Consider the following 14,006-nt stretch of genomic DNA (forward strand, 5'->3'; position numbering starts at 1 on the left):
CAACTGCAGGCGGCAGATCCTTTTCCTATTTGGCGCCCAAACTCTGGAATAACCTACCTAACATTGTTCGGGAGGCAGACACACTCTTGCAGTTTAAATCTAGATTAAAGACCCATCTCTTTAACCTGGCATACACATAACATACTAATATGCTTTTATTATCCAAATCCGTTAAAGGATTTTTAGGCTGCATTAATTAGGTAAACCGGAACCGGAAACACTTCCCATAACAACCTATGTACTTGCTACATCATTAGAAGAATGGCATCTACGCTAATATTTGTCTGTTTCTCTCTTGTTCCGAGGTCACCGTGGCCACCAGATCCAGTCTGTGTCCAGATCAGAGGGTCACTGCAGTCACCCGGATCCAGTACGTATCCAGACCAGATGCTGGATCAGCACCTAGAAAGGACCTCTACATCCCTGAAAGACAGCGGAGACCAGGACAACTAGAGCCCCAGATACAGATCCCCTGTAAAGACCTTGTCTCAGAGGAGCACCAGGACAAGACCACAGGAAACAGATGATTCTTCTGCACAATCTGACTTTGCTGCAGCCTGGAATTGAACTACTGGTTTCGTCTGGTCAGAGGAGAACTGGCCCCCCAACTGAGCCTGGTTTCTCCCAAGGTTTTTTTCTCCATTCTGTCACCGATGGAGTTTCGGTTCCTTGCCGCTGTCGCCTCTGGCTTGCTTAGTTGGGGACACTTCATCTACAGCGATATCGTTGACTTGATTGCAAATAAATGGACAGACACTATTTAACTGAACAGAGATGACATAACTGAATCCAATGATGAACTGCCTTTAACTATCATCTTTGCATTATTGACACTGTTTTCCTAATGAATGTTGTTCAGTTGCTTTGACGCAATGTATTTTGTTTAAAGCACTATATAAATAAAGGTGACACAATTCAGTGCTGTATTTATTGTATGATGATATGATGATACTTAAAGATGGCTTAGTATCTGCACTAGTGTGTGTATATATATATATATATATATATATGTGTGTGTGTGTGTGTGTGTGTGTGTGTGTTAGTATTATGTTAGTACTATGAACATGTAAGTGTGACCAGCTCTGTTTAGTTAAGGATACATCCACTAAGTAAAGAACAAACATATTGAATTTATGTTCCGTATTGTTAGAATTGTTTTTGTTGTTGCTGTTAGTTTTTTTTTATGACTTGGGTTTATATAAACATAACATTGTGAAGTGCTCACATACTACTTTTGGCCTTCATAAACATAATTTTTTTTTTTACATAAACAACTGGAGGCACATTGTAACTCTAAACTTAATTGTGCATTTCAGATGCTGTCACATCCTACAACCTCGTCTTCTGCAGAGAAACAGCCACTCAATCACACCAAAATACACATCATGATGGACTTACAGGCATCATAGAGGATTGTGAAAATATTGTATTTCACTGGAACTTGGTCTTCATTACACTTCATCACTTCATAATAAAAAAAGTTATTTATAGCACTTTAAGGTTCTATATAGCAATTTCAAAGCATGGTTCTTTATGGAACCATATGAAAAGTATCATATTTAGCACCAAGGGGGTTCTGTTATTGTTACAAGCTGAAGAACCCCTTTTCTGGTACTGTTTAGAAATTTTTTCTTAAGAGTTTATCTCACAACCGAGGCATCGACCCTATGAGGCTTCCTGCTTTGTCTGTGGAGTATTCTTGGCTCTCTTCATCTCTAAACCATACTTTACAGAGTCACCAATTTCATAACTCAAATTAAACATTCCATGCCGAAAGCATACGTTTATTGAATTCCGACACAAAGAACAGCATGCCTAAGCCAAGCCAGATGCGTAGAAAAAAAATCTATTTTAAAGAATGTTTTGCTTTGTGAAAGCCAAAAAGGCTACTTTACGTGAATGACTGATTTTATTTTGAATGACTTGCTGGTGACTTTAGTGTTTATGAGTATTCTAAGTTAGTGGCTTTTTCTATCAATGTCATTTTTTACTTTTGTGTCTTAATTATAGATTATTAATGATCCTCTCATAACCAAAGCATCGGCTTCAACACAACCCATGAACAAAGTTGACAGAAATGCTCCACTGTTTGATTTCTTACCAGCCTTTGCCCACTCTCTGTTTCATTGATAATTAATTATAAAAAGAAGTGTTACTTAAGCACCAGTTTAACACATTAGAATTATTTCTGAGTTATTAGAATGTGGCACTAAAGACTGGAGTAATGGCTGCTGAAAATTCAGCTTTGCCATCACAGGAATAAATTACATTTTAAAATATATTAAAATAGACAACTTCTTTAAAATTGTAATAATATATCACAATATTTTCACTGGTCTTGATCAATGAAATTGAGTCTTGTTGAGCATAAGAGACTTCTTTCAAAAAATATATTTAAAAAATCTTACCAACCCCAAACTTTACTCAGGAGAGTATTTTTGCTTATACTTGCATATAGTGTGGCACATGTTGAAAGATGTTACATTGGTGCTATCAATGTAACATCTTTCAATGTAAATAATACATTCTCTCTGTTGAACAGCAGTTTGTGCTCTGCGTGTCACCTTCTATTCGGTTGTGATTTATCTGTGCTGAAAATGATTAACAACTTCTTGCTCGGAGGATGAGAACGCATTGAACTTTGTCTATGAATATCTCATTCTTTTACTCAGCCCCATACTGAGAAAGTTGAAGATAGACTGAGAAGTATAGCAGCTCTGTGTTGCTAGATGAGTTATTTATTCAGCAGACAGACACCGGCAGTCACAACAGATAACATTAAAGGAGCAGTGCACCTTAATGTGCAAATGAAAATACTGTCATAATTTGCTCACCCTCATGTCATTCAAGCCTGTATGAGTTTCTTTCTTGCATGAACACAAACGGAAATGTTTAGCTTTCTCAGCTGTTCTATTCAATACAGTGAAGAAAAGAAAACATAAAAGCATCATAAATATGGTTCATTTAACTTGAGCACACATTGTTTAAGTCTTTGGATGCCATATGATAGTTTGTGTGAGGAAGAGACTGAATTGTAGTTATTGATTCACTAAAAATCTAGCTTGACAGCTGTGGTCACTATTCACTTTCATTGCATGGAATAGAGCAGCTTTCGCATTTTGCAATAAATATTTGATTTTGTGTTCCAAAGAGGAAAGTAAGTTTAAATGAATCGATGGATTATCATGTTTTGGATGAACTGTCCCTTTAAATAGATAGTTCGCCCAAAAATATTAAATCTGTCATAATTTAAGGCCCAAGTCTTGCACATAGCCTTCAAATTATAGTCCATTAGAGATGTAAATGAATGCAGGCGGTCGACACATGTGCTCTAGAAAGCTTTGTCTTTGTCCAGCATCAGCTCTATTTGTCTCCAGAAGTTATGACCGATAAAAATGGTTTTGTAGTCTTTTTAATGAAAGTTGCTGCTATCTCATAACCCTCTCACCCAAGCGCTCGTCAGTGTGGCTGCCTGTTGGTGTTGCAGTCTCCAATATTGTTGTTGTTGTTTTTGTTGTTCCCTCTCTGATTTTGTTTTCTACAGTTAAACAATAGCCCGAGTCAGTGTTGCTACCTTGTGGTACAACTGATTAGTGTAAAACCAAGTCAATGCACATGTGCGAACTGCGCACATAGTGTACAATATTTTGGTGATGAATTTTCTCACGCACTAGTGTTGGGCGATATGGTCATTTTTCAAATCGTAATATCGTCAGCCCGTGAGATCGACGATACACAATATTATCGAGCATGGGTGGAGCAAGAGAGAGACTCTTTGTTCTTGTCATAGCATAACTAATTGGTGTTTTAAACCGCGCAGGTGCGAGAGAGAGAGCCTTTGGAGTCACCAATAATCATAAAAAAATTACTTTCAAACATACTGACTGATTTAACTAACGTTAAATATAAAAATACTGTATTTAAAACAGCTAGTTCATACATAGTCGGACGCAACTGTCATATCGCACGTCCGCATCTGCGCAGGGAAGTTATCAGTCTAAATGTTCTGCAAAATCAGTCAACGGTGAAAATCAATAGCAGATTTCATTTAAAGTCCAACAGTTAAACACTAATATTGGGCATAAACGAACATTTAAATATAAAGTATTTAAAACAGGTAAGTTCATATATTTGGAGTAAGTTGAGTTGAACTGATGCATCAGTTATACATCGCTCCGGACCGCACGCCTCATGACGAGCCTGACGCACCGCAACAGAAACAAGAATGAGATGCATTCTAACTTAACTGTGGCATTAAACTCAGTTAGTGAGGGCTCGTTTAATATATTGCACATACAGTATATAGGCCGTTTAGATTACTTGTTAAAGTGCAATGAAATACCTTATATCTGCAGACGATGTACGTCTGTTTGTGGATGGAGACTTTGTAACGGCCAAAACTATGTATTTTGCATGCATCACATAATAGTGCGGTGTGCATGAAAATAATAACAAGGCGGCAGATTGAATTTATTATCCATAGTGGTTCTCACGTAGTCCTTCTACGTCATCACCACATAGTGTGTTTTATAAGTTAAGTGATCAGTCTTTAAGAAAAGGACTACGTGAGAACCATGCACTATGGATGATAAATTCGCTCTGCCGCCTTGTTAATTAATTTGTCTTTACTTTATTTGTGACACCAAGAAAGAGTTAATCTCTCATGTATGAGAAGAGCGCGTTGCCGTATACCAGCCATTAAATGTGTGGGACACCAACTCGTCGTTTTCTATCTCTTTCATTTCATGGATTTAACGAATTATCCGAGTCAAAGCGTTACAACTTCACCGACCACATGCTGTAATCCTCCTGCGCGTGCGAGGTGTGTGTGTGTGAAATGCGGCAGTGAAATTAAGTGAAATAGCTGCAGGGGCGCCCCCAAGGGGTGGCCACGGCCACCCCTGTATAAACTCTGGCCACCCCTGCGGCCACCCCTAGGATTATTTGCAGTGGGTCCTATTAATTTAAATGCAGAATGTAAATTCACAATAGTTTAAGAAGTGAAAAAAAAGTGCAGCACCTGCTGCAGCCACAGTTTTGCGTCTCTGAGCAACATTAAAGTGTTTCGTTCCTGAATGAATAAACCGTTTAAATGATTCGGTTCAATCGCAATGACTCACTTATTAACAGTGACTCGCTGCCACCTATTGGCGGTTTTAATTTCACATTTAATGGAACGTTTTCATTTTTTAAATAATTTCAGACATAAGTTTTCAATGTTTTATCTTTAAAATATCAAAACATTATTTATTCATTTGTAACTGCAGGTTAAAGTATTCCATGTTCCACGGAGCTGCTTTAAACAGTGTGTAAAAACATCTAAATGGCACTTCAGATACAGCTTCTGTTTTATCTGCATTGCAAAGATCAATTTTGTTGATACTGATTGCATTTGCTTGGTAACAGCCCAAATGCAAGTATTTGACCTAAAATATGGTGCACACTTTTAGAAACAATGGTGTAAAAAAAAAAAAAAAATCAGGTGTCAGCACAATTAAAAATAAGATATCAGCACAATAACACTCAGCAAAATAGTGTAATTATCGTTATCGATAAAATCGTAGAACTCACAGAGATATAACTTTTTGTCTATAAACCCTTAATTTTTTTATTTATTTTAATGTGCCACCCCCAAAATTTATTGTGGCCTCATTTGGCCACCCCTGTTAATATTTTCTGGGGGCGCCACTGAATAGCTGGGCAGTTTAAAAGCCGAATTATAATAAGCAGCCTAATAAAAATAAAAATAATAGTTATTATTATTATAATCTAATACATTAATAGGAAAATGAGCCTAATTATCGTCTTGATTATCGACAGAGAATTCTGCTTATGTCGATACACGATACTATCGTCTATCGGCACAACCCTATCACGCACTATACACGGACACTCCTGTATACATAAAAACCTAAGTATACATTAGGCTTTATTCAACCTCAATTTGTTTCAAACAATGATGAATGTCTTTTTCTGAACATAAAGGTAGATGTGTTGAGGAATGTGGGTAACCAAACAGTTTCTGGGTCCCATTTACGTTTTTTTTTTTTTTCATACTATGGAGGTCATTGGGGACCAACAACTGTGGTTACCCCCATTCCTCAAAATATCTTATTTTGTGTTCAACAGAAGAAAAAAGCACAAACAGGCTTGGAACAAATTGAGGGTGAGTATATGAATCTGGGTGAACAATCCCTATAACAGGAAGAAAAGCACTGCGTGCCATCTGGGGTGGAGGTTAAAAAGAAGACCCTTGTTTGAGATGAAAGAGTGTCTTCTCTTTTTAAGCTGCTACTGTACCCACAGAAGATGTTGTATTAGGAGATTGTTTATCTCGTAAAAATACCCACAACAACACACTTCTTCCGTTTCCTCCTAGTGGATGTCATCTGGCTCCTGTGCAGATTTTCAGTGCCGATACGTCTCAGATGCTGAATCAGAAAATTTCTAAATCATTTTTCCACTGAATGGGCTAAAACAATGTTGTCTACATTGCTCTTTAAGCTTATGATTTACTAAATAACAGTGTTTGATGTAAGCAGCTCACTCTGACACTCAATTTTCTTTTCAGGAGAATCAACTTTTGCTGACGACCATGGGCCTCCTACACCAAGGGTAAGTTGTTTTTTTGCGTTATCAAATTATTTTTCTCTCTCATTTTCCTCCAGTTCAAAATGTACTACACACAACATCCCTGTCTGCAATTGTCCTGTTATTTTGGCCTTCTCAGACTAGAGGAAATCATTTCAAGACCTAGTGTTTATTGTATATCCATTTCCTCAGATTTAACAGTGAATGGAAGGCCACACACACACACACACACACACACACACACACACACACAGTCACACATTCACATTTAACAATTCCATGAAATGTTTTGATGAATATTATTTTATTTTATTTTATTTTGTCAGCATTTGTAGTATTCTAGCATATAACAGACATGATCTAAAAGCCGATATTTATATTTCAAATTGACTGGGAAAACAAAGGTTTAACTCACCACACACCAATGACAGCTCATATTATCAGCATTTCCTAGAGGGATGACAGTTGTGCTGATGTACAGATTACAGAGAGAGAGAGAAAGAGAGAGAGAACATGAAATAGAATGAGTGGAAAGAACAAACTTGATTTAAGATGAGTGTCATTAGACAAACTCTGCAAAAGAGGTTAAACCCAGTTTCAGCTGGGTTTACTTAGAGGATGAACGATGGAACTGTTTCATAATAGTAGGGTTGGAGCCATCACTGCAGTTTGTAGATGGTTTTTTTTATAGAGACTTATTGAAAAACGAGTCATTATATGTGTTCGAGGATAATTTTAAGATGAGTCTTAAAGCACTTGTTACATGTGCAAAACCAAATTCACTTGGTTTAAATACCCTGTAGATTTGAAAATATTTATAGCTGTGATTGTAATCAGTGTTATAAACAGTATTTAGTGGTTAAAAATAGTTCCAGAATAACTCTCATTTCGGCACTGCATGTGGTATGTTCCATCTCTTGATTTGATTCAGAGACTTGAATGATTCATTGACAGTAGAGAACTGTGTGCAAGTGCACTCGCATATGAATCCAGAAGAAAACACCCATAGAAATACTCTTGTACATTTTACTGATGACTCTGTACAAATGTAAACTGTACAAACAAAGTTTTATTGTGTTTAACTAGAGAGATTGTTTAGTGGTAAATTCTGACATTTCCTGTATTGAATATACACTCGAGAGACCTCAATGACACTGTAAAATAAATCTTTACTTACATCTGGTTTGTTAAAATAAATTTTGATAATCATCCTGTAGCACATTGTGTTTTAGAGGGTGTTTGTCATTAGCAAAGGGACAGTTTTGTAGCACATTACATCATAGTACTGTATATTCAATAGGATCTCTCTCTAAAAAATCCACAGTTGAAGTAACAGCAGATATGTGTATTTGTGTGTATGAATAATGTGTTCTTTTCTGAGATTCATTTATTGTTATGGGTTTAAGAGAAGACTGTTTTACTGTTTTACTTATCGCAATGAATTACATTGAAAAAAATCTGTGATTAATGAATGTTTTAATTGATTTACAGGACTAATATTGTGTGTGTATTAAATGTTTAAAATGCACAATATTATTTGTAGTGTAGATTACATTTAAAGTTGCATTATGTAATTTTTTTTGGTTAAAAATTTTCCAAAACCAGTTATTGAGCAAGTACATAACCAGTCAGTGTTCAAAACTATCTCCTTACTTATTGTAAAGCAATGCTATTTTTTTTTTTTACTATTACAATGATGTCCTCTATATTGCTTATCAATTTGAGCCCGATTGAGATGCCGAGAATATTAATGAAGAGTGATCGTGCAGAACCTGTGCAAGCACAGCTCTTAATAGCAGGGCTTGAAAACGAAAAAAAAAATTCAAAAAATTTATTTTTAGTCGCATGAAAGAGAAACAAAATTCAATCGGTTCACTCTGAGCAGAATCAATATTTTAACGTTCTGTTCATGCGTTCCTCTGATATTATTACTGTTCCAAAACCGGTTCGGGTGGAAGAAATACCGGTTAATAATGTTATTTTTTTAAAGATAATATTCTTTGCCTATAATTTGCCTAATAATAATAATAATAATAAAGTACAGCGTTTTCATTATTCAAAAAGAAAAGAAAAAAATAGAGATCTAACATTTGCCAATTACCCACTGCGCTTAGTCACAGCAAATACAGCATCATCTTTTCTAGATTTTGTCCAAATGTAAGGTACATAAAAAAAAAATAATAAAAATAATAATAATCTATCAACACTTTAAAGACATCAAAGTATTTTTAAGATATTTAAAAATGTTTGCTGCATTGTTAAATGCTTGTTGTTTTTATTTTTATTCGTTTTTTCTATGTTTTATGTATATATAATTACCCATTTTTATTTCAGTTTTTAAGTTTTAAGAGCATCAATATAAACTTAATGAAAATGAGAAAAGGTGTCTTGTCAACTAGCTAAATTAAAAAGTAAAATGTTTGGTATTTAGTTTGTTAACATTTATTCTATTTATAGTAACGAAAATGTTTTTTATTTTTAGTTTTTGTTTTTGTTTACTATATTAACCTTGTGTAAAGGGGTAACCATGGTAATGGCCATATTTCTGTTGTTCCTCAAGCGCCACCTCCTGTTAAAGAATGAACTTGACTTTTTATTCATCCCATCTGCTGCTTTTGAAAATCTGACTTTTACATGGCAAATGTACACTGTTGTAAAACTCTACAGGTCGATGGAAAATAAGATAATGTGCATTCTAAAAATCTAAACCATTCGGATAATAAGATATATACAATTATTCACATATTTTGAAGTGCCCAGGATAAAAATACCATTCATGTTCATTGCTGTTGTTACACTGGCACAGTGCGTCTTTAAAGCGCTCGCAAAATGCTGAATGCCCACAGGGCCTTATATGCAACCGCTTATATCGCTTATTAGGTAGGGCCGGTCCTGCATCTGTATACATAAAGATGAATCTCAGCTAGATGGCTATATCACGTGTGTGGATGCTGCAGGTGGAGGATAATTTGTAGCCTCTTCTTACAGCAGCAGGAATAATTAAACTTGTAATATTAGAACCAGTTCTAAGGAACATTTCATTGTTTTTGTGGTTATAAAAGAACAATTTATTTTGATGACATTTGAATGTTATGACAAATAGAGATTAAATTGAACAATACTGGCAGACATGTTGCTTACTTGTTCAGATGGCATTTTCAGGTAAGACTTATTTTGGACATAGTTCAAAGATGTAGTATCTGTAATTCCGAAGTAAAAGTGAAAATCCACATTGGTGCATTGACTGACAGCCCACACATACACATATTCGATTCATCTGCACTGAGAGCCGTGCTGATGCACAACCCACAGAAAGAAGATCATTCTGCAAATATTTCCCAAAAAAATTTCCAACAGAGATGGCGACAAAGAGGCAAACCTAAAAACCTTTCATCATAAATTATTCGAAATCAGACTATCCCTCAAAATATATTTGCAAGATATACAGACATTTAAGACATTTGCAAGCAAAAGTGGACAAAAAATGTTTCTTCACTGGTCTGTTACAGTTTTTTTCAATTGCTAAACGACAGTGAGCACAACTGGAGTCACATGTGCAAAACTCTAACTACAGTCTGCACAGCAGCAGTTCATGTGGACCAAACTCTAGTTCGTTTTTCATTGCTTGAACACAGTTTTCAAAACTCTACACACTTAACCCATGACTTTAACCACAACCTGCACAACACTGTGGATTTACAGCACTTTGTTCAAATGCTAACACACTGCTGTCAAAACTGTGAAGCACACATTCAAAACAGAATAGATTTCAAACACTGCTGATTGCAATTTCAGGATTAGCCCCTCAATTATTTTTTCGAATTACAGTATGTACTTTTAGTTTCTAGCTTTTTTTTCTCATTACTGTAATTCCGTAAATTACTACAGACTATTGAAGCAAACTGATAATTTTCATTTACCTTAAATAATTATGTTATAAAAATTGTAATAAATCATGTGAAAGAATGTCACTCCTTTCTTTGAAGAAAATATTACTTTGTATGAAGTCACTGAAATAGTTCAAACTGTAAAGATGAAAAGTGAGTATTTTCTGTATTGGTGTTTGATGCTAGTGTTTTTCCTCTCAGTGTGTTCTGAGAGACGGTGTGTGTTATCTCAGTGAGGGTTGTGTGTAGTGTTTGGCTGCACTGAGTATGTTTTGAGCCATGTGTTAAGAGTTGTGTTGCTTGGAATGAGTTTTGCAGGTGATGTGAACTGTTTAGCTCAGGTGACTGTTGCTAGTGCAGACTGTAGTTAGAGTTTTGCACATGGAGCTCCAGTTGTGCTCACTTTCATTTAGCAATCAAAAAAAAATTTAAAAAAAAACTGTAAGACTGAAGCTGATCTTTGACTCTGACTCTGTCCACATACAGAGAGTCTCAAATAGACTCACAGTCTGTTAACACACAAACTCTAAGCAGACATTTACAGATTTATCAAGAGCTTCACATACTTATCATAGGGTGCACAGATATAATACAAAAATGTATTATGTCAGTTCATTATTTGTCACTGTACAAGTTGCCACTACCACAATCTCTGTAACTAAAGTATGATTAAGTACGGTGCTAGCGACATCAAGACCACAGCTTCAGTTTGTGTGCCTGCCCTTATATGATTATGTACTGTTAAATGGAAAACCAAATGCATTTAATTGTTTGGGCTAAAAGCTTTTACTAAATCCATAAATCTACACAACCATTCAAATGTTTGAGATCATTTAAAAGGTTTTTGAAATGATCTCTAAATCAGATTTTCTATGGTCTCTTAGGTCTTATGCCTAGCTCACCAAGGCTGTGTTTGTTTTATCACAAATACAGTAAGAACAGAACTATTTGAAATATTATTACAGTTTAAAATAAGCTAAAGCTAAATGTTCAGCAGCCATTACTCATGTCTTTAGTGGCACATGATCTTTAGAAATCATTCTAATATGCTGATTTAGTGTTCAGGATATATTTCACAACAGTTTGATATTTTTGTGGAAACAATGATACATTCCTTTTTTTCAGGATTTAGTTTGATGAATAGAAACTTGAGAAGAACATCATTCATTACATTTTTTTTGCCACTTTTGATCAACTCAGATAAAAATATAAAAAAATAAATAAAATCTTACTGATCCCCAGAATTGGAATGGTTTAAATGTAATGCATCTATAAACGGTCTTTAAAACAAAACAATCTAAAAATCAGAGGATGCATTAATTTAGCATGAGAAGAGAAGAAAGATGTATACAGATGGACATTTCCTTAGAGTAATAGTGAGCTAAGAGACGAAATCCAGAAGTGTGATTATCTTCATATTACTCAAGGGGAAAAAGAAGAGGGAGAAAGGAATAAATGTCCAGAGATGGAGGGAAATGGAGATTGAGTTAAGGAAAATGGATGTGGGAGACTTAGCAAGTTAGCTGGGCTCACACAAGGCCTCTTGCGTTTGTGTGTGTGTGTGTGTGTGTGTGTGTGTGTGTGTGTGGGTATGTTTTTGTGACATATCAGGACACAACTTTGTATAATGACATGGGTATGACACAGGTATTACAAGGAGAGGGTGACTTATGAGGACATAACCCATGTCCCCATTTTTCAAAACGCTTATAAACCATACAGAATGAGATTTTTTGAGAAAGTAAAAATGTTCCTGTGAGGGTTAGGGTTAGGTGTAGGGCCATAGAATATACAGTTTGTACAGCATAAAAACCATTACGCCTATGGGATGTCCCCACTTTTCACAAAAACAAACGTGTGTGTGTGTGTGTGTGCGTATTTGTGTGCACAAGGTGAACAGAGAACATTCTCTGTGAACTTGAACCGTATTTGTTGTTTCTGTACCACCTTATGGCACATGAGACTGAGAGAGAACAAATAATGGAAGGCATCGGAGGGGTCTTGTATAGGTAATGTATACAGACCTAAATAAAAGTAAGAGTGACTATTGTAGTCAAGTTAAAAACCTTGTCACACTTTCAAACATAAACACAATTCGTTCACACTGCTTTTGATGCAAATGTTTTCTCTCAGGAGCATTTCTCATCCAGACACACATGGGACAGAGAAGCTATCCAAACCCCAATTTCATCTAGGATGCTGGCCTACAGGGAATTCCATTCCTCCTTCCACACTGGATGTTCGTCCAGGAATTTACAAATTTCCTCTGACTTGCTCTTGAAGAATCATTCTTAGAGTGGTGTGGAGTAGTTAATAAAGATTTATCAACAAATTGATGGTGTGTAAAAAAAAAACATTTTTGGTGAACTAGCCCTTTAAATATAGTTATAAGTAAATGTGTCTTGTGAAGGTGAAGTGTCTTAATATTAGACCTTCCTTAAGGTTGCAGTTGGTTGAAATGTATTCATTTATTTATTCGGGTGCCACAGCATAAATGTCTGCCCACTGCTCTGGGTATGTGTTCACTGCTGTGTGTGTGCACTTTGGTCACAATACTTGGCTTAAATGGATCAGTATGACTGGATATCTTGTGTCCATACATTTATTTCAGTAACTTTTACCAACTTTTTTATTTTTTATTTCTTCTAACTATGTATTTCAATGTCTGTGTGTCTAGGAGCTGCCATTTCCAAGTCAGGTGATCTACAACAGGGTTGGCAAGTGTGGAAGTCGGACAGTCGTCCTGCTGCTGAGGATTCTGGCAGAAAAGCACCAGTTTAACTTGGTGTCCTCTGACATCCATAACAAAACCAGACTAACAAAACATGAGCAGGTCAGTGGATGTGTGTGTGTGTGTGTGTGTGTGTGTGTGTGTGTGGGGCAACTAATGCTTCTGAGAATTTGTATAGCAAGCAAAAAGTATAGCAAGATAAAAAGCATACTATGATGAAAACTTGCTGATGTGCTTAAATAAATGTGTTTGCCAAGAGAAATGGTCTCTGAATGCCAGCGGCAATGAAACACATCCGAATGGTACTCATTGTGGAGAAAAACACCCACTTTCCTCCCTTGTGGAGAAGAAAAGAAAACATTCTGTCATCCTGTTTGGGTGAAGTCAAGCCTCACACCTCTACACTGCTAAACTAAACTTATGAAAAGCTAAAACAAATAAGCTAATTATTTAACACTCATATATGTTTGTTCAATAGGAAAGTGAAATAAAAGTGACTAACGTGAAAATGAAGAACTTTTTCCCTGGAAATCTGGCCATATTCAGGAGTACACTCATAATTCTGTCTGTAGATTATGGGAACTTCTTGAATAAAATGATTTTGTGAGTGTAACATTATTCATAGGTTTTAGAGTAAACTGGTTATATGTACCGTAAATACTCAAAGTTAATATTAAATGTGTGTATTTACATTGGTAAGTTTAGAACACATACAGGTTTATTGCCATCAGAAAAACTGTCCTAAATGCTGGTGTGTGTCCAGGCAGATAGATAGCAAGTGAATAACAGCCAATGAA

General features: G+C 35.8%; 1 protein-coding gene across 1 annotated transcript in view; it reads left to right on the forward strand.

Moving 5' to 3' along the window:
- Positions 1-14,006, forward strand: part of LOC132092360 (uronyl 2-sulfotransferase-like) — a 56,360-nt gene that overhangs the window by 25,554 nt on the left and 16,800 nt on the right. Inside the window, exons 2-3 of the mRNA XM_059498557.1 lie at positions 6,572-6,615; positions 13,156-13,311. Of these exons, the coding sequence (XP_059354540.1) occupies positions 6,572-6,615; positions 13,156-13,311 (200 nt within the window). The remainder of the gene's footprint in view (positions 1-6,571; positions 6,616-13,155; positions 13,312-14,006) is intronic.

Source organism: Carassius carassius, chromosome 18 (genome assembly GCF_963082965.1).
Source record: "Carassius carassius chromosome 18, fCarCar2.1, whole genome shotgun sequence".
NCBI classification, from domain to species: domain Eukaryota; kingdom Metazoa; phylum Chordata; class Actinopteri; order Cypriniformes; family Cyprinidae; genus Carassius; species Carassius carassius.